The 23,582-nt window shown below is 35.4% G+C and overlaps 1 protein-coding gene across 1 annotated transcript in view; it reads right to left on the bottom strand.

Moving 5' to 3' along the window:
- The window catches only part of LOC107850658 (sterol 3-beta-glucosyltransferase UGT80A2), a 36,713-nt gene extending 23,113 nt beyond the window's left edge, over positions 1-13,600 (bottom strand). Inside the window, 1 exon segment of the mRNA XM_047400429.1 lies at positions 13,463-13,600. Within this exon segment, the coding sequence (XP_047256385.1) occupies positions 13,463-13,513 (51 nt within the window). The 5' untranslated portion in view covers positions 13,514-13,600.
- Positions 13,601-23,582: the final 9,982 nt, after the last annotated feature.

The following is a 23,582-nucleotide window of genomic DNA, read 5'->3' as shown; positions in this document are numbered from 1 at the left end:
TAACCCACCGATGTGGGACTCCAACAGTTCTTTAGCTTTCGCATCTTCCGCGCTAGATTTTCCCTTTTCATCTACCACCTAGCCTTGTTCGTTAAGTGATCTTGGACAACTTGACCTTTGCACCACAACTCAACGAAGGAAGCCCAGGCTAAATAATTTGAACTTCCCATTAAAGGTTCGGAAGTGATCATAGGGCTTGAACTTCTAATTCCAGTATTTCTGGAGCCATAAATATCATGCTCGAAAGACATCTGGGGAATTTGACTTGAAAACCCCAAGAAACGGTTGCTGGAAATAGTCCCACTGGTGTGCCACGGGAAACAGAAAACAGTTACCAGAAGTATTATGAAGTTGCCGGAATTTAGGTTCTGGCGATCGAAATCTGGAAACAAATATGTGGTCGGAGTCGGAATAGACCGATGACCCCAACAAAAGAAAGAAAAACTCAAAAATTCGACCGAAGACTGTCCACGCGCTGGCGCGTGAAGTAGATCTCGCCAGAATTACGGGATTTTGGTTGGCGCGTGGCTGGTACTTTTCTGGCGGTTTTGGTCGGGTTTTAGCCGCCTTATCTTTCCGATCCTCTTGGTGGTGTTGTATTTTTCGCACAACCCACAAAATTAAATATGACGAAAATCAGTCACCGTAATTTTCTTTTCTTCTTATGTTTCTCATCAATTCTCTGATACCATGTGAGAATTAATGGAGAAAATATTATTGAAATTGTGTGTTTACATAATTACATATGGTGTCATGTCCTGCAAGGCCTTAGTGGGCAACCTGTTCAGCAAATATTCTGAGGTATTAACTGCCTCCACCTAAAACTGATTTGGGATCTTTTTTTCAAGCAAAAGACACTTGGCCATCTCCATTACAGTCCTGTTCTTCCTTTCAGGCACGCCATTTTGTTGTGGAGTGTATGGTAATGTCAATTGACATTTAATACCTGTGCAATTACAAAGTTCCACAAACTACGTAGAAGTATATTATCCTCCATTGTCAGACCTTAAAGCTTTAATACTGAGATTACATTGATTTTCTAGTAAAGCTTTAAATAGTTTTAAAACATTAAAGACTTCACTCTTCTGTTTGATAAAATAAAGCCAACACATTTGGTGTAGTCATCAATAAAGAGGAGAAAATATTTGTTATCACCCAAGGAATCTGTTTTCATTTGGCCGCAAATGTCCGTATGAATGAGTTGAAGTTTTTGGTTAGCTCTCCATACTTTATTTTCTTGCAATAGCAGGTTTCACAAACTTGAGCATTAGGAAGAAATTTAGGCATATTTCCACTAGCTCCTTTTTTTTCATCTATGTGATGCTTCTCAGCTTGAAGTGGCCAAACCTTTCGTGCCATAGGTTTGTACATGTTTGTGAAGTAATAGTGTAAGCTTGCGCAGTTATTTTCTCCCAATCAACTGAAAACATTATGTTGCTCATCTTGACACCAAAATAGTTCTACTCCAGGAGGGTCGGAAACAACACATTCACGATTCTTAAAATGCAGTGAATAATTATTTTCAAGCATTTGTCCAACACTCTAACAAATTTTGACTCATATCAGGTGTGTACAAAACATTAAAAATAGTTTTGACACCTGATATTGTTGAGATAGACACTGTACCTTTGCCTTTGATATTTACAGCCTCACCATTTCCCATTTTTACTTTGGATTTGCAAGTATCATCAAGGAATTTGAACATTTCAGCATCAATGCACAAGTGATGTGTGCAACCACTATTGAGAAGCCAATAATCAGAGGATTCATTGGTTGAAAGTATGAAACTGCAAAGAGTTGCTCCTCATGTGTATCTGCAGCTTCTGCTAGTTGTGCTTGCAAACCTCTAGAGGCCTTTGCTTTTGATTTGCAAAACTTGGATACGTGCCTTGTCTGCTTATAGTAACCACATATAGCATCGACTCTCCACCAGCAGTACTTCTCCAGATGTGTATTTTTTTTTTTTTTTTTTGCAATGTTTGCACGGAAGAAACTTCTGCTTCACATCTCCATTATTGTTTCCTCCATCATGCTTTCCTTATTCTTTTGGTTGAGCTGTTGCTTTCCTTTACCAAAATTTTGCTCCTGTACAGAGAAAGCTCCTTCAATGAACTTGACCCATCTCATAGTCCTCCTTTGCTCTTGTGCTTGAAGAACATTCAGTAATTCACCTAATGAGAGTTGTTCAGGTCCTTCGATTCTTCAAGAGAGGAAATCTTAGATTCAAACCTCCCAGGAAGAGTCACAAGAACTTTCTCCACAATTCGTTTGCCTGTAAATTCTTCACCAAAAAGCCTTATGTTAAAACAATTAAGGAGATTCGACCAACATACTCACTAATTGTTTCATCCTCCTACATATTCAAGCACTCAAACTTTCTTTTCAAGTTCAAAACTTGCATTTGACATGTTCTATCGATGCCTTGATATTTTTCTTTCAACCTATCCTAAGCCTCTTTTGCTGTTTTACAAGCCATGATTCTATAGAACACGGATTCTGCCACAGCACTCTGCATAACCGACTTGACTATAGATTTCTTTGCCTTCTCTTCACTGTTGGATTTGATCTGAGCCAAGGTAGGATTTGCTCATAGAACAGGTACTGGTCTGTCTTCCGTCATACTTTCCCAGAGTTCATAGGCTTCCAGAAAAACTTGCATCTTCATAGACCAGGTTTTGTAATTTTCACTGGTGAAAGTGAACGGTGGATTTAAAGGTAGGTTGTTGGATGCCACTTGTAATGTAGGTTAAAACTTTTTGGTCCTATAAGATCAACAGAGCCACTGTTGAAACATAAAGTCTCCTATAACTGATTTGAATAGTAAATTAAAGGTAGATTGTTGGATGCCACTTGTAATGTAGGTTAAAACTTTTTGGTCCTATAAGATCAACAGAGCCACTGTTGAAACATAAAGTCTCCTATAACTGATTTGAATAGTAAAAGAACAAAGAACTTATAAAATTTCCATCTTTTCTCATTAACCTGCAGAAGTTCTGAATTTATACAACAACATATCAAGTGTATTCTCACAAAGTGAGGTTTGGGAGGGTAGAGTGTATGCAGACCATGTCAAATTTGTGTTGAATGTCTCTCAATGTTGAGAGTCTTGCCATTAAATAGAAAGTATTAAAAGATCCGTCTTTCCTATCCTTAAAGATCAACTATTCTATCCCTTTGAATCTGCTATTGTATCCCTTATAATCTGCTATTCTATCTCTTTAATTACTATATCATATCTCTATAATTACAAATATACTACAATATATAATTACATTAATATATACAATATTCACTATTAATTCATGATCTTTGAGTTGTCTATGATGCTAGCATCCCCCTCAAATTGATGCTAGTGAATCAAGAAGCATCAATTTGCCTACTAGAAACTGATGACATTGTTGTGGCATGGATTTTGTAAACACATCAGCTCACTGGACAGGTGTGGAAGAGTAATAAGTCCTTTATCTACAACTTCTCGTATATAATGACAGCCTACTTCGATATGTTTGGTCCTTTCATGATAAACCGGATTAGTAGCAATCTGAATAGCACTTGTATCTTGTATCATCGGCATGAAGAGGAATCGGAGCAGATTGAGGAAAATGAATCTCAGCAAGTAATCTACGAAGCCATACAAACCTCGGAGCAAGCAGTAGACATAGATCAATATTAAGCCTCTGTTGAAGATTTTGAGATATGATCTTGTTTCTTACTCTTCCAAGATATCAAGGAATCTCCAAGAAACATGCACCAACCAGTAACTGAACGACGGGTATCGGGACATCCCGCAAAGACAAAATCACTAAAAGCATTAAGACAAATAGGAGAACCACTAGGAAAGAATAATTCACGATTAGATGTTCCTAGGAGATATCGAATGATGCGACGTACAGCCACCAAATGGAGATGACGGGGAGCTTGCATAAATTGACTAACTTGTTGAACTGCATAAGAGATGTCAAGTCGGGTAATAGTAAGGTAATTTAAGTTCCCAACTAACTGTCGAAACATAGTTAGATCAAGAAGAAGATCGCCCTCCTCATGACAATACTTTACATTCAATTCTAATAGAGTATCTACGGAGGAGGAATCTTGAGGACCAGCCAAAGAAATCAGATCCTGAGCATATTTCTGTTGGTTTAGAAACACACCTAAAGAATCCCTATCCCTATGAACTTCCAATCCTAAGAAGTATGTAAGAGTACCAAGATCTTTCATATGAAAAGAATCCTTAAGTTGTTGCAAGCTAGTGATTAGTGAAGAATCAGTTCTTGTAATAATAATGTCATCTACATATACCAAAAGAAGAATACAACCTGTAGATTTTTGAAGAAACAAAGATGAGTCATATTGGCTCTGCCAAAAAGAGAATCGTAGCAAAGTAGATTGAAATTTGTCAAACCAAGCTCTAGGGGCTTGTTTTAATCCATACAAAAACCTCTTCAACTTGCATACATCTGATGTAGGCGATAAGAACAAACCTGATGTAGGTTTCATATAAATATCCTCTTTGATATCACCATGAAGAAAAGCATTTTTGACATTCATTTGATGAAAAGTCCAGTTTTGTGAAGCAACAATGGCAATAATAGTTCGCACCGTAGTCATTTTTGCTATCGGTGCAAAAGTCTCCTCATAGTTCACACCATACTCATGTCTGTTACCAAGAACAACCAACCGAGCTTTGAATCGATTAAGAATTCCATCAAAATGAAGTTTAATTGAATAAACCCATTTACATCCAATTGGATGGACATTTGAAGGACATAAAACAATATCCCATGTGTCATTTTCTTTAAGAGCCAAAAGCTCTTCCTCCATTGCTTTCTACCAACATTCATGCTTGGAAGATTATGAGTAACAAGTTGGAACAAAAATAGTGGATAAAGTAGATGAAAAGCCATACTTATTAGGAGTACAAGATACTTTGGTAGATTGCCGAGTCCGCTCAAGAGGAGCAGGCCTTGAAGAATTCTCAGATTCTAGTTGTGGAGCAGTTTCAGGTGGTGGATCAATATCGGAGAGGGTAAAGTTGGCCGCCGACGTTCATACACAAATCCAGGTTTGAACCTCTTAGAAGAAGAAGACAAATCCTCAAAAGTAGGAAAAAGAAGAGAAATAGGAGATGACTCAACATGAGTAGGAAAGATACTTTTATTGCGCTGAGACCTGAGAAGGAGGAAGATGCACAAAACAAATATAACCAAATGTATGAAAATTATCATAGCTTGGATTTTTGTGACAAAGATGAAAATATAGAGATTCAATGTATAACACTTTAGATGGTAGTCTATTAATTAAGTAAACAATAGTCGATAAAGCTTCACCCAATACTTAGATGGAACAGAGGACTCAATCAATAAAGTACGAGTGACATCTAAAAGATGACGCTTTTTATGTTCAGCAACCCTATTTTATTGTAGTGTATATGGACAAGAGCGTTCTGAGACAATTCCTTTTTCAAGCAATTTTTTTTTGAATTCATAAGACATATATTCTCCACCAAAATCAGATCTTAATAATTTGATGCAAGTAGAAAATTGAGTCTCAATATAGGCCAAAAATGTCTTGAATATGAAAAATACCTCAGATTTTGAATGAAGAAAATATACCCACGTAAATCGACTATAATCATCTATAAATGTCACAAAGTACTTGAAATGAGCATGAGAAACAATTGGTGAAATACCCCAAACATCACTATGAATGACATTAAAATACTTTGTAGCACGACTACCAAAATTAGGAAAAGAAAGAATTTTACTTTTGCCCAATTTACAAATTGAACAATCAAAGGAAGCAGTGGAAAATTGATTTTTATTCTCTAATAATCTACAATTTGATAAATGAGACAACATAATAGAATTTGGATGTCCTAAGTGCTTATGTCATACCTCAGTCTTACTAGGCATAGAAGTACAAGCAAATGATAGAACATGAGGAATGGAAAAGAGCAGAGGAAACAGTCGTCCAACTTTAGGTTTTAACATTAAAGCTGATCTACTGATGAATTTTATGTTTCCTTGTTGTTTGCAATAATTACAAAACTTCCTACCGCAATTGCTAGCAATATAACCATATTCCTTGCAACTGTAGCATTGATTCCTAGTCATATCCCTACCCTTTCCTTTCCCTTGGGGCAGCAAATGCAACATCATAATCAACTTGCTTGAAAGTATTTTGTGTGACAAAACATTGCTCTTCAAGGAGTAATTCCCTAAAACAAACATCCAAGGAGGGAGACGGGTCATGATTCATCAAGTGAGAGCGAACACTCTCAAACTCGGATCGTAACTTGATCAAAAATTGGTCTCGCTTGCTTTGCTCATGAACTGCCTGCTTGAATTACAGAAAGAGATTTGGCATGTATTTAGGCATAAACAATATTTGTACATTCAGCCCATAAATTTTGAAATCCAGAAAAACAATCCTGAATGAATTGATCTCCTTGAGAGTAATTAGCAACTCCATACTCTAACTGAAAACATCTTGCACTATTGTCTTGGTAGTAAACCTTATGTGAATAATCCCACATGGCCTTAGCAGTCTTGTAAGGCCTGAGATTAAGAACAATAAGTGGGCCAATTGACCCAAAAGTTATGTCATCACCCAAGCATCCTTAATCTTCCATTCACCTAACTTTGTAGGATCAGTAGGAGCAGGGTCGCTTCCATCTATATGTCCCCGTAGTTCTTTTCCGATGACAAATAATAGAAATTGAAATTCCTAGGAAGAATGTGAAGCAAACATTGAAGTATTCAAATTGATGCGAAGCCATGTTCTTGAATAGCTATAAAAATTAAAAACACTATGACTGAAAAAAAAACAACCAGAACGACCAAGATCAAAAGTCCAAGATGTTGACAAACCGTCAACACAACCAAAATTTTCAAAAAAAAAATGAAATGAACCAAAATGGACTCTATGAAACTAGACAGCCAAGAGGAGGCTCTAATACCATGTCAAATGTCTCTTAATGTTGAGAGTCTTGCCATTAAATAGAAAGTATTCAAAGATTACATCCCCAAAATCTGCCTTTCCTATCCCTATAGATCAGCTATTCTATCCTTTTGAATCTGCTATTGTATCCCTTATAATCTGCTATTCTATCTCTTTATTTACTATATCATATCTCTATAATTACAAATATGCTACAATATATAATTACATTAATATATACAATATCTACTATTAATTCATTATCTTTGAGTTGTCTATCACAACTATCACCACCAACATTACTAGTCACTAACATCAATCATTACCACCACCATCATTACAAACCATCTCCACTATCACTAACAAACATAAATATTTCTTTTTTCAATTAAATAATAATTTCATTGTATTAAATTGAATATTTTTCTAATATATAATTAATTTTTTATTGAATTATATTGTTATTATATTTGTATCTATCTGAACAGGCCTCAAGGTAGTCATTAAATAGGAAAGCAATTTAAACTCTTGAGGCAATCAGTCCATTTATAGTTTCTTATCCCTCCTAGATGAACCAACGGGATAATTTCTTTGATAATGTTGTTGGCAATCTGTTTCATTTTCTGAAATCTTCTATGGTTTCTTTCTCTCCATACACAGTAGATCACAGCCGCAAATAAGAAGTCCAATATCTGCATTTTTGGTCTCTTGTGCCGCGCCGTACCGCACCCTTTTGTAATCCAGCGTACTTCTGCCATCCAATCTTCTATTCTGGCAATCTTCTATTCTCCTTTGAATGCCTATCCATTTCAGCAGCATAGTCCATATGTAGTTGGAGTATGGGCAGCTAAAGAAGAGATGTGCATGGTTCTCTATTGCTGTGGTTTCACAGAGTACACAGTACTTGGATGCCCCATTGACTAACTCTATCCACTGTTGATAGTCTTTGGTGCAAAGCCATCCACATGATGAATTGATGTCTAGGGATTAGACCTTTCAGCATGGCTAATTGTTTCCACTCGACACTTGCTTGCTGCGGCATCATGGTTCTGTAAGTTTTGCTGATGTGTACTTCCCCTTGCTATAACATTGTTGAAGTGTAGTAGTCATGTCAGTGGCACCCCCAGTTAGAAGCCATTTTCTAGCATCAAAGATCTTTCTCACTATCCAGCTTGCCTGCTTAGGTGCTGGTATGTCCTCGCAGGTGTTCTTCTTTATGTAGAAGTTGTGTACCCACTGTATCCAGAGTGTATCTTCCTTCAGAGCTAGTGCCCACGGGAGTTTACAAATTGCTGCTCCCAGATACAGAAATCTAATATGTTTAGCCCACCAGCCTTTTTAGTTTAGCACAGTGTAGCCCATGCTATTGGTGCTCTGTGTGATTGAGCATCATCCCATGCCATAGAAAATCCCTGCATATTGCTGTCACCATAGATATCACTTTTTTTTTAAGTAGGAAGACTTGTGCCCAATATGTTTGCATTTCAAATAACACACTTTTGATTAGTTGTACTCTACCTCCATATGACAGGAATCTTGATGTCCAACACTTCACTTTTGCTGCTATTGTTTCCACTAGGGGCATATATTGCTGGATCTTTAGTTTCCCAGCTCCCAGTGGTACCCCCAAGTATTTAAAAGGCATGGATCCCAAGCAGAATTTGTATGTTAACAATATCTCTTATTTGAGATCATTGGATATTCCGGCTACATATAAACAACTCTTGTCCATGTTTGCCTGTGATACCTTGTGATACCTTGGAGAAGAGTTCAAAGTAGTGTAGCATCAACTCAATGGATTCTTTATCAGCCCTACAACACATAAGTAGGTTATCTGCAAAGCATTTTGCATATATGGACTAGTCCCAGCTTCTCACATCTAGGATGAAAGTTAAAGGCTGGTATACTATGTAATCTCTTCAGTGCCCTGTTTAGGTATTCCATGACTAGGACAAATAAGTAGGGGGACAGGGTGTCACCTTGTCTTAGCCCTTTTTTTGCTTGAAAACTGAATATGAGCCCACCATTGAGGATCAGAGAGTAATTGACTGTTGTAACACAAGTCATGATCAACTTCACCAGCTTTGTAGCTAAACCATATTCTAGCAACACCATTTTCAGGAAAGGCCATTCTACTGAGTCATATGCCTTTCTTATATCCACCTTGATAGTACATCTTGGTGATACATTTTTTCTGTTATATCCTTTCATCAGCTTATGGTCCTATTCAACATTATTAGTTTGGACAGTGAAGGTGACTTTTCCACATTTGAGCTTGAAGCATTGTGTTAGAATATTAGATATATCGTCCCACAACAGAGGAAATTTAGAAACCATTAGAGTGGGGTATTAAGTTGTTGAGTCACACTATGAAGATTTGGGAGAGAGTGGTTGAACGGAGATTGAGGAGGGTCGTGTCTATTTCGGAGAATCAGTTTGGTGGAGTAGTATGGAGAAAGAAAGAGGGATTTACACATGGTGTTCATCGACTTAGAAAAGGCATATAATAAAGTCCCGAGGGAGGTCCTTTGGAGGTGAGAGGGGTTCCGGTGGCGTACATCAAAGCTATTAAGGAGATGTATGATGGAGGGAAGACCCGAGTGAGGACCGCGAGAGGTGACTCAGAGCAGTTTCCGGTCGAGTCAGGGTTGCATCAGGGATCGACTCTTAGTCCGTTCCTTTTTACGTTGGTGATGGACGTGTTAACGCGAAGTATTCAAGGCGAGGTGCCTTGGTGTATGTTATTTGCGGATGATGTAGTGCTGATTGATGAGACGCGGGGAGTGAATAACAAATTCGAGGTTTGGAGGCAAACCCTTGAGACTAAGGGGTTTAGGTTGAGTAGGTCCAAGATAGAGTATTTAGAATGCAAGTTTAGTGACTCGAGGCAGGAGGACGAAGTGGTGGTGAGGTTGGACTCCCAGGATGTTTGTAAGAGGGATAGTTTTAAGTATCTTGGGTCTATGATCCAGGGGTTCTAAACATATTGGAGCTGGATGGCTGAAGTACAGGCTCGCCTCGGGAGTGTTGTGCAATAAGAAGGTGCCACTTAAGCTTAAAGGCAAATTCTATAGAGTGGCAGTTCGTCCGGCCATGTTGTATGGAGCGGAGTGTTGGCCGGTTAAGCACGTTCACATCCAAAAATTGAAGGTGACGGAAATGAGAATGTTGCGTTGGATGTGTGGACTTACTAGAGGGGACGGAGTTAGGAATGAGATTATCCGGGAAAAGGTGGGAGTGACTTTGGTGAAGGATAAGATGCGGGAAGGAAGGCTGAGATGGTTTGGGCATGTGATAAGGAGGGGCGCGGATGCCCCGGTTCGTAGGTGTGAGAGGCTAGCGTTGGATGGCTTCAGGAGGAGTAGAGGGAGGCCGAAGAAATACTGGAGGGAGGTGATTAGACAGGACATGGAGCAACTTCAACTTACTGAGGACATGACCCTAGATAGGAAGGTCTGGAGGTCGAGGATAAGGGTAGAAAGCTAGTGTTAGTGTGTGGGTTGTAGCAAGCAGTCAGGAGAGTTCTTGTGTAGCCGAGATAGTAATCATAGGACAGTGTACATAGGTGTCTTTGGTATGTGAGTGTATGTTACTACTAGGTGGGTGGCCTATTTCTTATTTCTTAGTTCCTGTTTTTCTTATTCCGCGTTGCTCTTATTTCCCGTATCTCATATTTCTTTGATTTTTATTTTATTATCTTTTATTCTTTATTTCGGTTATGTCATCCATTCCCTTGTTTACTATCTGTTATCTTGAGCCGAGGGTCTATCGGAAAAAGCCTCTCTACCTCTTCGGCGGTAGCGGTATAGACTGCATACATCTTACCCTCCCCAGACCCCACGCTGTGGGAATACACTGGGTTTGTTGTTGTTGATATTGTTATTATATTTATAAATAAATAAATTTTATTCAGATGTGAAAAAGGGTCTTATTCATTCAGTTTTAAGATTTAGAGACAACATCTTAATCATTCAGATGTGTATTTAGACTCAGATGTCTGAATCTAAATAAAAACAAATGCAACCTTAATGGAAGTTTGAATCTGTATGGTTTAGACCTAGACCTTAGGCCATTAAGTGCATTGCTTTCAGCAAGATTTACGCACTTAATTGGTCTGAATGTGTGTTAATGATTAAAATCTAGAACAAAATCTTAATACCATTAATAGATATTTTGTATGAATAATATTCACCGCCACTTTATCCACAATCATTGGTCATCACACTAAATAGTTAACAATCATTACCATCGTCAACCACCAACCGCCACTACCAACCACTTCTGTTAGCCCCTACCACACATATCACTCCATCATTATAACTATGTCCATTGTGACCACATCTCCACGACCTCCACCACCATCAATTACTACCACAACTGCACCAATTCTTAATACTAACTGTCACCACATCGTTGCCACCTCCACCACCACTATCGACTACTACTACAACTGCAGCCAATTCCTGATACTAACCAACTCCACTGGCACCAACTACCACTAACACACCATTAACCACCATATATTTCTCCACCAACGCCACTGTTGTCACTGGCGGTGTCACCTTCACCATTATTAGCCACTATGACCAAACGGGCCAATTCCTACTACCAACCACATCCACCATCACAATTAGCACCTTCTCCAACTACCACACATTCTTTAGTCACCACCATCAATACCACCAACTACTAACATTAACCGATTTTGCCATCACAACCACCACCAACACTACCAATCTCCACTATCATGACAGTCACTACAATACCAAACACCTCCTCCATCACAACTATCACCGCTAATATTACTAGTCACCAACACCAATTATGACAACCACCACCATTACAAACCATCTCCACCATTACTAACAAACTTAAAGGTTTCATTTTTTAATCAAATAATAATCTTGGTGTATTAAATTAAAATTTTTTCTAATATATAATTATTTTTTTATTTGAATTTTTTTAATTATATTTACTAATAAATAAATTTTGCACATCAAGTGTTGAAAAACAAATAATCGTAATCATTCAACGTTCAGATCTAAATACAACATCTTAATCATCCAGATGTGCATTTAGAGATTCAGACGTATTAATATTAATAAAAACAAATGCAACATTAGATTTGCCCCCACAGTAGCCAATTAGAAGTTAGAACTATACATAGTACATTAGACAATAAATCAATTTCCCAAAGGTCACATAAGCTATTCAAAATTAAAATACATAAGAATTTCGTCTCCTAAAATTATTGAAAAATCCAATAACTAATACTAGATAGTATTACAAGAGAAAGTTGATTCAATCACAAAGTTTCTAGCCAGGCAGAAGATGATGATGCAAGCAAGGCAACCCCGGCGTGCCAAAGAATTATGCATATAAGCAGTGGCGGACCCAGGAATTCAAAGTTGTGGGTGCTCAAAAAAATTTATAAAAAATAGTATGTAGCTGTAGGGATTCGAACCTAGAAAACTGGACATAGGAGTCACATCCTCAAGCCACTGCACCCAACCATATGTTTGTTCTCTGGGTGCTTTTTAATAAATTATACCATTTATTTTGTATTTCTTATATAATTATACCTAATCTACGTCGAGTTTAGTGGGTGCCGGAGCACCCCAAAATTACACATGGGTCCGCCCTTGCATATAAGTGTGTTGTCTATTGTGACACCACAAAGCAATCCCAGCCCAACTCTGAATAAAAGGCCGGGCAGCCTAGTGCACTACAGCTCCCTCTATGCGGGGCTCTGGAAAGGACCGGACCACATGAGACTATTGTACACTAACTTATCCTACATTTCTGCAAGAGGCTATTTCCATTGCTTGAAACTGTGACCTTTTGGTGACATGGAGGCAACTTCACCGGTTACTCCAAGACTCCCCTTCAGCCCAACTCAGTATAGAACCCCAATGGAAGCACAAAGATTCATCACCTTTGTGGCAAATCTTTAGATTTGTAATTAACAAAAGAGAAACAAACATAATTTAAAAGAGCACGTAAAAAAAAGTTAGTCCCTCTTAGATGTGTTCTTCCACTTGGTCCATTTACCATCCCAGAGTACCAAGTCTAATGTCACAGTAAATATGAAATTAAGAGCCCTAGATTCCCTGTTTTAAGGTAAAAAAAGCAAGTTCAACTTAAACATTTTAGAACTAATGCATATTCAGTGTCATTCAAAGAAAATGAGACTCTTTCTATGGATAAGAAAAAGACAAAAACAAGTGCAGTCCAGTGCACTAAAGTTCCCCTGTATGCAGGATTGGGGAAGGGTACAACTGGTATGCGGCCTTACCTCGCATTCTGCAAGAGGCTGTTGTCAGAGCCTCCCATGACCTCCCGATCACATGGAAAACCTTTAACAATTACTTCAAAGCTCCCGTTCAAGATAAGAAAAAACAAATGAGACATATAAACGCTAAGCCGCATCTTAGAGAACAAACCTTTCTCACGTCAACATGAATACTGCTCACTTGCTAAGAATTCATAAAACAGAAATCAAGAATCATAACAATATTATTACCTTCCACAGTGATACTATTATCATCAGTCTCCGTGTCCGTTTGGTTTCCATTTTCACCCTCAATTTCCACTTCGAAATCAACAGGAACCTCACCCGAATTACTCAACCCATTATTCTTTTCCAATGAACCCTCCATTGACAACCCAAAAGCAAGGAAAATACAACTGGGTCTCTTCTGTTTTCCTTTTTCTCTTTCCGCTTTAAAGTTGGGGTAAAGAAGGAAGAGAAACGGAATCTAAAAAAGCAGATAACCAACTAACTGGGTCTGTCTTTATGAGGGAAGAAAATAGGAGAAGTTTAGGTGGGAGAATACTCTACACAAAAAGTGATTTTCTTAAGGATTATAGAAATAGTAGGTGAGGGAAGACGCTATGTATGTGCAAGAAAGGAAGAATTGGAAGCAGAAAAAAGGGGCGGGGAAATACATGCAGAAAACAGAGGGAGAGAGGGCACGGTTTGGGGGAGGCACGTTGTTTCCAAGATGTTCAAAATGCGAGCCACGTATATTATTTTACTTTTCTACGCAAGGGCAGTTTGGCACTAAATTCATCTGTGGTGTTCGAAGAGGGATCCTACACAAGTATATATCGCAAGCACTCTTATCTTGTATTTGTGACAAAGACTATTTCCAAGTATATAATAATTAAAAAAAAAAACTGAAATTTGATCAATAGATGCATCAACTTTTCAATCAGCAAAGTAATCTATTCTTATTTTCTTTTTTTAAAATAAAATAAACAATTTACTTTAATAAAGAATTAGATTATAATAATATATTAAAAATTATGAAAGCTATTTATAAATATATCTAAAACATAAAATTCTAACTTATTTTTTCAATTTCAAATTACTTCTTTTCTTCTCTCTAACCTTTTTCTTCTTCATTCTTACTAAAAACTCTTGCTTCTTTAACTTTCTTCTTTTTTTAAGCTCGTATTTTATTTCTAAATATTCTGTCTCCTCTCAAATTTATAAATTTTCTACTCTCTTTTAATTTTAGTATCATTTTTTTCTAAAGAAAAAGATTTGTGTATATATATGTAATCGGTCGGATAAAATGAGATCAATGATTAATCTATCAAATAAGAAATGATCAATGACTAATCTGTCCGACTAATTATTATAATTTGTAAAATTTTCAAAAGATTTTGATGGGAGGAGTTTTGTTTAAGTGCTTGTTTGGATTGGCTTTTGGCTTTTGGCTTATACGCCATAAGCTAGAAATTCTAGCTTATAATTTTTGGCTTATTTTTAGCATTTTAAGCCAAAAATCATAAGTTAAGATTTTTAACTTATGACTTTTGACTTATTTTTTAGCATTTTACCTTAAAATTTAAGTGGTTATAAGCACTTTTTAAATATACTCAAACACTTCAAAAGTGATTAAAAGTCAATTTTGTCTTAAATATACCAAAATAATTCAGTAAGTTGGTGATTTATGGACTAATTTTAACTTTTAAAAATTATAAATAAATTTTAAATCACAACTAAATTTCAATATTCAAAAGCAGGTCATTTTTCTAAAAATGCAGTCTATTTAATGAGAAAATAGATTTGAAAAGGCCATTTATTGAAAAACCCAAAGAAAAGCTGGTTTAGACATGATTGCTTATAAGTCAACAAATTCTATAATTAAGGGCATATTCGAATTTTTATAAATTGTTCTATGCAACGTATCTCTCATCCCAATATTGAAGAACCACATATACTTTTTCATTCTCCGTCTCATTTCATTTATCTATATTTCAACCTAAAATTTTCTTCCTTAGATCCACTATAATTTAAAGAACCCATCACTTTTTATACATTATATAGAAAATAAAGGACATGATTGCTTATAAGTCAACAAATTTTATTGTTACGGGTATATTCGACTTTTCGCAAATTGTTCTATGCAACTTGTCTCTCATCCCAACATTAAAAAGTCATATATACTTTTTCATTCCCTGTCTCTTATGTTTATCTATATTTCAATCTAAAATTTTCTTTCATAAATCCACCAATCACTTTTTACACATAATTGAGAAAGAACTTGTATCAACAATTTATTAGAAAGAATAATAAGACCCACGTAAAAATTTCTTTTCAATGAAGAGCAAATAGATTAGGTAATAATCTCTTTTGGAGATTAAATTTGAGCTTGTTCTAAATTCGTTTTTCTCTGCTATTTCTCAATTTAAGTTTTTTTTTCTTCATTCCTTTGCATATTCTGTGATTTTAGAGTTTGTTATGTTTGTGAGTTTGTGTTGATTTTCTTGATGACGAAATTCTAAAGATGGCCGCACAGCTCTCCAGGTTGTCTTCTTCAATTTGCGGTTAATATTTTCCTTTCTGAAGTAATCCAATTTTGCTTTATGTTCTTCATTCTTTTTTTTTTAAAAAAAAAATTAAGGTTTCTCTCCATCCTCCATAATATCTGGTGGAAGAAGAAAACTCAATTCAATTACTCTTCTTCTAAAAATTTATTTCTCAAAGCAATATATTTGAAAATTATCTGAGAGTGAAACATAATTAGTAAAACTTATTTTACAAATATGGTAGTTTGATGAAGCAGATGTTGATACCCAATTTTAATCCTCATTTCTTCAAAATTACATTTATTTGAACTTCTAATTAGTAATAAATCATATACTTTATATTTACCATTATTTATCATTCTAATTTATTATTATTATTATTATTATTATTATTATTATTATTATTATTATTATTGAAATAAAATCGACATCGTCACATTTTATGATTACTAATAAAATTAAACAATTTAGTATCAAAATGAGATTATTAGTCTATGCCTCAATTTTTTTTAATGTCTGTTGTTGATCCATTATATCAAATTTCCTACTTGTTAAAATAGTCATAAACCAGTATTTAGTAACTAATATTTATGTTAAATTGTTAGCAAGAAAGCTATAAACACTAGTAATTTATTTTCGATATCTTATTAGTATATATTATTCTACTTCTTTAGAGGTAGAGGCATGGATTGCGTACATCTTACACTCCCCAGACCCCCACTATGTGGGAATTCACTGAGTTTTTTGTTGTTGTTGTTGTTGTTAGTATATATTACATTAGTGATTAAGTTAGAAGACTAAAATAAAGAAGAAAGGAAAAGGGCCAAAGAGGTTCAAGTAAAGTCCAAAATCTTATCCTGAAACGATCCAAACCCTCTTTAAATTTTCAGCCCAAATAATCAATCTTTACCCTACACATATTTTCTCTACAAAGCAGCTCACCATTTCCTCACCCTCTCCAAAAAATAGCACGTTGCACCTCTTTTCTCTTTTAGAACAAAATACGTGTTTTCAGCAATGGACAGAGTTTGTCTCTGCCTTTTTTTTCTCTGCTTTGATTTACCTTAATCACATGAACCTCAAACGGCTCCAAGTCCCTCGAAATCCATCAAATTTCATGCAAACACAAAGACCGCTCTCTATAATTCATGAATTTATTGGCCTCAACGATTTCACAATGGCTGCAATAGTTTCTATCCTTCACATCATCTCTGAAAAAGTGAATTCAACTACTCCTTCTTTTCACATCATTTCAAGATTCCCCCCCCCCCCCCCCCCCTTTTATTTTTAAATTTGAATTTCTTAAGAATTTTTAAAAGAGCTAAGTTGTCCTCTTCTTGGACTATAAATAAAGCCTTTTTATACTTGTTTGAAAAAGAGAAGGATTGAATAAAAAAATCCCTCTCTATTTTTTTATGAGCTTTCATCTTTCACCCCCTAACTACTAATTCTGCTTTAAATATTTGATTCTTAATTCTTTTTTGTCCTTTTGGGACTCTAATTTTTGATTTATTTCAAGCTCTTCGTTGTTCGATTCTAAGCATAGACCAGTGATCGAAGAACCCCAGTTCACTGCCTCGTAACAGGTGATCCGCCTCCCCTTTTCTCTATTTTTTGTCTCTGATATAAACTATTATGCTTATTTTAAGAAACAACATCTTTCAAATGATTTTACTTAGTATTAAGTGGTATCAGTATGTAGTTTGTATTTGTTCAAGTATGCTACAGTTTATGTTTTAAGCCAAAAATTTTCATTCTCTTATATTTAAATTTGAACTTATGATTTCTAATATGTACATCCAACTCTCTTTCTCCTCTGTTTTTTCTTTTCGATAAGATATTGTGTATTTCAAGAAAATTACATGTTATGAGTAGTGTGGCTTATTTTTTTTATGTTCAAAAGTTTACTGTGTATTGTTTGGGTATCTACTATAATGTATTAATGTTCATGTAATTTGTTAAAAAAAATTATGACTTTTAAGTTTTCTCCTTATGAGATTTCATGTAAATCATGTTGTTAGGATTTCAACTAGCTATGCTTGATATGTGCTGATTTGTGCGTCATCAAGTTAGCTTTTCATAAACTTAAAGAACGATCTTATTTTGAGATTAGATATTGATATCAAATCTATTTCTGTTACACATCTAATTTTCATTATATGATGAGAAATTTGTAGCTCATACTCTCCAATGTAGTAACATATTCTAGAGAGATGTTTGTTATTTGGCTTAATTACAAATAATTTGCAGGCCATGTCTATCAATTTCTTCTCATGAGATATGAACTCATTTGTATCCATGCCCACACGCTCATTTTTTAGCCACTGTACATACTCTAATTGCAGGAAAACAAGTATAAAGTGTCAGTTTAAAAGCATAAATGACATTTCAATTTTCACACTTTAGATATAGTGAGCCCTTTGTAGTTTGAATTTGATGCTTAGTTTTACGCTTAAATATGTGTGTTTGGATTTTTCTATTTTGAGTTGGTTAGAAAGTTATCTAGTTCGGCATTTTCTCGTCTTATCTTTTAGACACTATGTTGCTAGTGTGATCTTACTTGGTTCTATAAGTTGAATTGTTTTACTAATTTTATTATTCTCTTTACGTGTCTAATGTTCCTTCTCGGATAAGAAACTAATGCCTTTCTATGTAGGAACATGTTTGATATTTGTTATTCTACTTAGAAATATTGTGCAGACCATCTATATTTATTTCCTTTCATAGGATATGAATCCACATGCATTTACTTATGTTCTTGGCACGTATGTATTTGCTTGGTCACTGTAGCCACTCCATTTGCTAGAGTATGTGAATGAATTATCCTTTTAAATACACAGATCGCATTTCACCCTGTATATTTTTGGAGTGAACTCATTGTAGTTTGAATTTGATGGACTTGAAGTTTAGCTTGTGCATAAAATACATGTGTTAGGATTTAGCTAATTTGAATTTGCTTCAAAAGTTATCTCATTCAACATTTTTGCATATCTCGTTTCTCGAATATTATATTTTTTCTGCAACTGTATTTGATTTTATTTAAGTTCAATTGTCTTACTAATTTCATTACTCTCTTTTGTGTGCATGAACGCCTTGGAACAAAAAGGGAGTCTCAATTCGAGATTCTCGCAAACTCGAGTCTAATGGACCCGATAGCCTTATATCCATACAAGGAGTTATCGTGATGTCTTAGATCACCCAAGTAACAGGCAAAATAATCGGGACTCGCTTAAGATCGCTTTCGACAGCTTATACTTTAGCATTTATTTGCACTTTGATTTTTCTTCATATTGCAATTTTATGTGTGGTTTTGGATGTGTTTGATATTTGACCCATAATTAACACATAATGGATGTTCTAAGTTTAGTTTAATCACTTAGTTATCTTCTTCTTATGCTTAATAATTTACTTACCCTATTTACCAGTAACCTTTCACATATAACAATTTTTTTAAAAATAAATAAATTAACATTTAGTTTGAAATTCAAATGATTCCAAATGATGGCTTGAAACATGCTTATATAACACCTATATGCAGAAAATAAGAGTTTTCAATTCCTCCTGAGGCATGGATTTTTGGGGAATTAAAATTATTTTAGTCAAAAATTATTTTCTTCGTGATTTCAAATACAAAGTAATTTTCAAGTTCGTAAAATGTTCGTTGATTTCTAGCTTGAAAAAATGTTATTACTCACCTACTCGACTTTTCAAATTTTCTTAGAACTCACTTTCGATTTTAATTAATTAACCTAAGTTTGGCTGGTTAACCATAGTTGACAGATCCTTTAGAGTGCCTAATCCCTCCCCTTTAGGATAATTAGAACCCTTACCTAGAATCACGTTGGATAAGTAGACCTTAGAATGAAGTCTTTAATTGCTTTAATCATATAGTTTATAATAGGTGTCCTAATTCACTGTAGAATTAATTAGGTGACGACTTCCTTAAATTTATTTAGAAGTTTTTCAATATGTTGTACCTCGATTTGACTTGTGTCAAAATAGAGTATAGCAGCTTGGCAGTTTCACTGGGGACTATTAGGTTGTTAACCATAACAAACTTAGGTTAATAATTAAGTTTTTTGATATTGTTATTTATTTCACCCTAATTGTCTTGATTTATCATATTTATGTGACATAAATTTTTTATTTGCTATTATTTTGTATAAATTGCTTATTTGTTTATCGCTTTATATAAATAAACACTTTGTTCATATTTCCTCCACTTTTAAAAATGGATACTCGCATACATTGTACACGCAGATTGTACATTGTACTTTTCAGAATTCTTTCAAATCACCTTACTTTAAAGAGTCGACTCATACGTGAGGTGAGCGGGAGTTTACTGTTATAGGACCACGTCCCTTCTCATATAGGAAATTCAAGTCTGTGTCTACCCACTCTTAGTCAATATAAGAGATAAACCAACACCTTTTAGGTACATTCATAATTACAAATCTAGGAGGCTTAATACCCTTGGTGTATTAAGTCCATTAATCAACCTTATCCAAACGTATGGAGGGTTCACGATTCAACTGACATATTATCATAATCTATGTGCATATTTGAAGGATGAGTGTGCTTATATATCGACTATTTGTTCTAAATTAATTATGCTATTGTGGGAAGATATAATCCAACCCTCTATGAAGCGGATCACTATCAAGCTTCCAAACTTTGATAAAATGAAAGATGCACCTTAGCAACATTAGCAATATGAAGAAAGTTAAAACATAACGGCAATTTGTACTAGCCTATTAGGAGCATTAATGTTGTATTTTATTTACAAGCTATAAGCTATCATGTACTTCATTTTTTTATCAAAGAGAAATGGAGTGATATATAATGGCTCGTTTCATCCTTCAAATTTTAGTTAGGCCTACCTCCAGCATAAAAGGGCCCCATATATTAGGACACATTATTATTGCTTGATGTATTTGTCTATATGTTATCTTATAATTTATTTGACTTTATGACAGCTTTCTTGCTATGTGATTTATTGAATTTACATGAACATGGCTTTACTTAATCTCCTTATTTAAAAATAACACCATTTGTATTTTATTTTTCTCCCCTTTTTATTTTATTCCCAAAAAGAAGTTGGTGTTGACAATCGAATTGGCTAACCATCTTTACTTCACAAGGTCCAAGGCTTCAACATTACCATGTTGTAGTTGGGCTATTTAAGGAAGAAAAATCACTATGTTTAATCTAACCACATCCAATCCAATTGGTATTGGTAGCACTGCGATTCCTAGGGACCCTCTTGAGACTCTAAAAACTGAAACTATTGCTCAACATGATGGGAACATTGCTCGCTTGACTTAATAGATTAAGGATCTGCATGGAGAGCTGAATCGAGTTAAGGACTCGACCAATTTGTCCATTACACTCCAAAGTCCATTTTCTGGATCCAGAAATGTCACACCAAATCCACCACGCTTTCCATCAGTTGATTCACCAGTCCTCGAGCACTTTCCTCCTCAACATCCTCTACCTACCAACAAAAATTTACCTCCAACCACCCCCGCAAATCCACCAAATCAAATGCCAATCTAGACATCTCCACAAAGTCAACCACCCACTAACACTACCTATATTACTCATCCTAATCCATCACTCATCAACCCACCAACCCAATCCCTAGTTCATATCTCTCATGTATCACCACCTGTTAACACCTATCCACTATCGAAAAATACTCTCACAAACAATTAAATCAACCACCCACAAATACCTCTTGTAATCCTTCACTACCTCCAATTCAAAATACTCCCACCCTACATAATTATCCAGCCAATAGTACAAGGGGCACATATTGCCACTCCTTATAACATATACAAGGGGCACATATTGCCACTCCTTACACTTAGCATGTTCCTCCTATATATGCAGTAGAAAATCAAAACTTTACCAATATAATTAAAGTTAGGTTCTAACCCGAGGTAGTTCAGTATGAAGAAATGAAGAAGGATTTCAAGGCAAAGACCGATGATGTGATAGCAAGGAGATTCGCGATCTTAAGGAAACAATGAAAAACCTCCAAACTACTAGGGGAAACAAAAGCTCGGAGTAAGAGAATTTGTGTGTGCAACCTGACATTGACTTGTCTGTAGGTAATAAGCTTAAAAAATTTGATTTGTTCTATGGAGTTGGTGATCCACATACACATTTAATAGTCTACTACAACAAGTTGGCAGAAGTATGGAGAAACTAAATTATTAGAATAAAATTGTTCATAAGAAGTTTGTCAGGAAGCTCTTGCTTGGTACACACAACAGGATATCTGTAAATGGCATGGGTGGAATGATATGGCACAAGACTTTATGGATCAATTTAGATTCAACACTGAAATCACACCAAATAGGTGTTACTTGACCAAGTGAAAGAAGAAGTCAACTGAGATATTTTGTGAGTATGCTCTGCATTAGAGGGCAGAAACTGCTAGAGTCTAACCACCGATGAGTGAAAGTGAAATAACTACATCCTTCATTGAATGCCAAGATAACAGCCTCTATAATGAGAAAATGATAACTATGATAGGACAAAAGTTCAAGGAAGTCGTCAGAATGGGGGAACTTTTGAAAGATCGGATCAGATCAGCGAGAATCCAATGCTATACAGCTTTGCAAGGTGCAAACAAAGAAATTCAATATAGTTCTATCAATGGGAACAAAAAAAATAAAGAAGATGTATCTGCTCTTATGATCGGTCATGGATACAAGCCAAATCAAGTTTCTCTATACCCAAATCAACCATATCAGCCTATTTATCCTTACCAATATGTTGGAACTTCCTAGACACTCTATCAACTTCCACCAACTCCTTACCCTGTTTACAATACCTAAGTAAATTATTACCAACCTCCAGCTTCTGCTTACCAAGATCTACATCTATACTAGCCCGTCTCAGCTCCAACAAATCAAAATCTCTCACATGCTGCACCTAAAATCTGTCCAAAATCTAAAGTAAAAAACACTCGCAACTACACCAAAATAGCTAAATCATAACTCAATTTTTTGAATGATTAAAAATAGGAGGTGTGATACAACCAGTTGAAGGAAAAATTCCAAATCCTATTCTAAAATGGCTTAATAGTTCCAAGCATTGTGTGTGTCATTCAGGAGTTGCTGGGCATGATACCAAGAATTATTATGGTCTTAAAAATAAGATTGAAGCCTTAATTATGGAAGTATCAATCCAACTTACTAGGCCTCAACCCAATGTGAACAACAATCCTCTATCTAACCACGGAATGCTAGTGTGAATATGATAACTATTGAGGAAGATTTTTATTTGAAAGAAAGTAGTGTAACAATTAAAAATGTGGGAAATTACACATCATTGATCTTTGATGCTCCTATGATAACGGTCCAAGAACTAACATTAATAAAGGGTACTACTACTAGCATTGAGACACCAACCATTTAGGTTGCCGAATCAGAAGAGACTTTGAAGAATTGGACTTGTACTCTGTACCTAGTTTTCTATGGGTCTTGGTAGATTGAACAAGTTTAACACTTTTGAAAAACACGATTCTAAAAATTGAGGCTTGATCGTGCCTAAAAATTTAAATTATTTTGCCTCATCTTTTGGAAGATTAATTGCAAAATCTATGAATGCATTTTCTATTTTTTCTTTAACTTTCTATTACGTATTGCTTTCTATCTGCTTATATAAATTATCAAATATATCAATTTATAATTTTAACATAATAAAATACATGAACAAAGCTTGTACCAAGCAAAACCTTGAAAGATATGAAGATGTCTAAGAGTTCGATCAACCAACTAAGAAACATGACGAACATGGAAATATTTGAGCAC

Source organism: Capsicum annuum, chromosome 12 (genome assembly GCF_002878395.1).
Source record: "Capsicum annuum cultivar UCD-10X-F1 chromosome 12, UCD10Xv1.1, whole genome shotgun sequence".
Taxonomy (NCBI): domain Eukaryota; kingdom Viridiplantae; phylum Streptophyta; class Magnoliopsida; order Solanales; family Solanaceae; genus Capsicum; species Capsicum annuum.
Note: the sequence above shows the minus strand (reverse complement) of the source record. Positions and strands in the feature narration are given on the sequence as shown.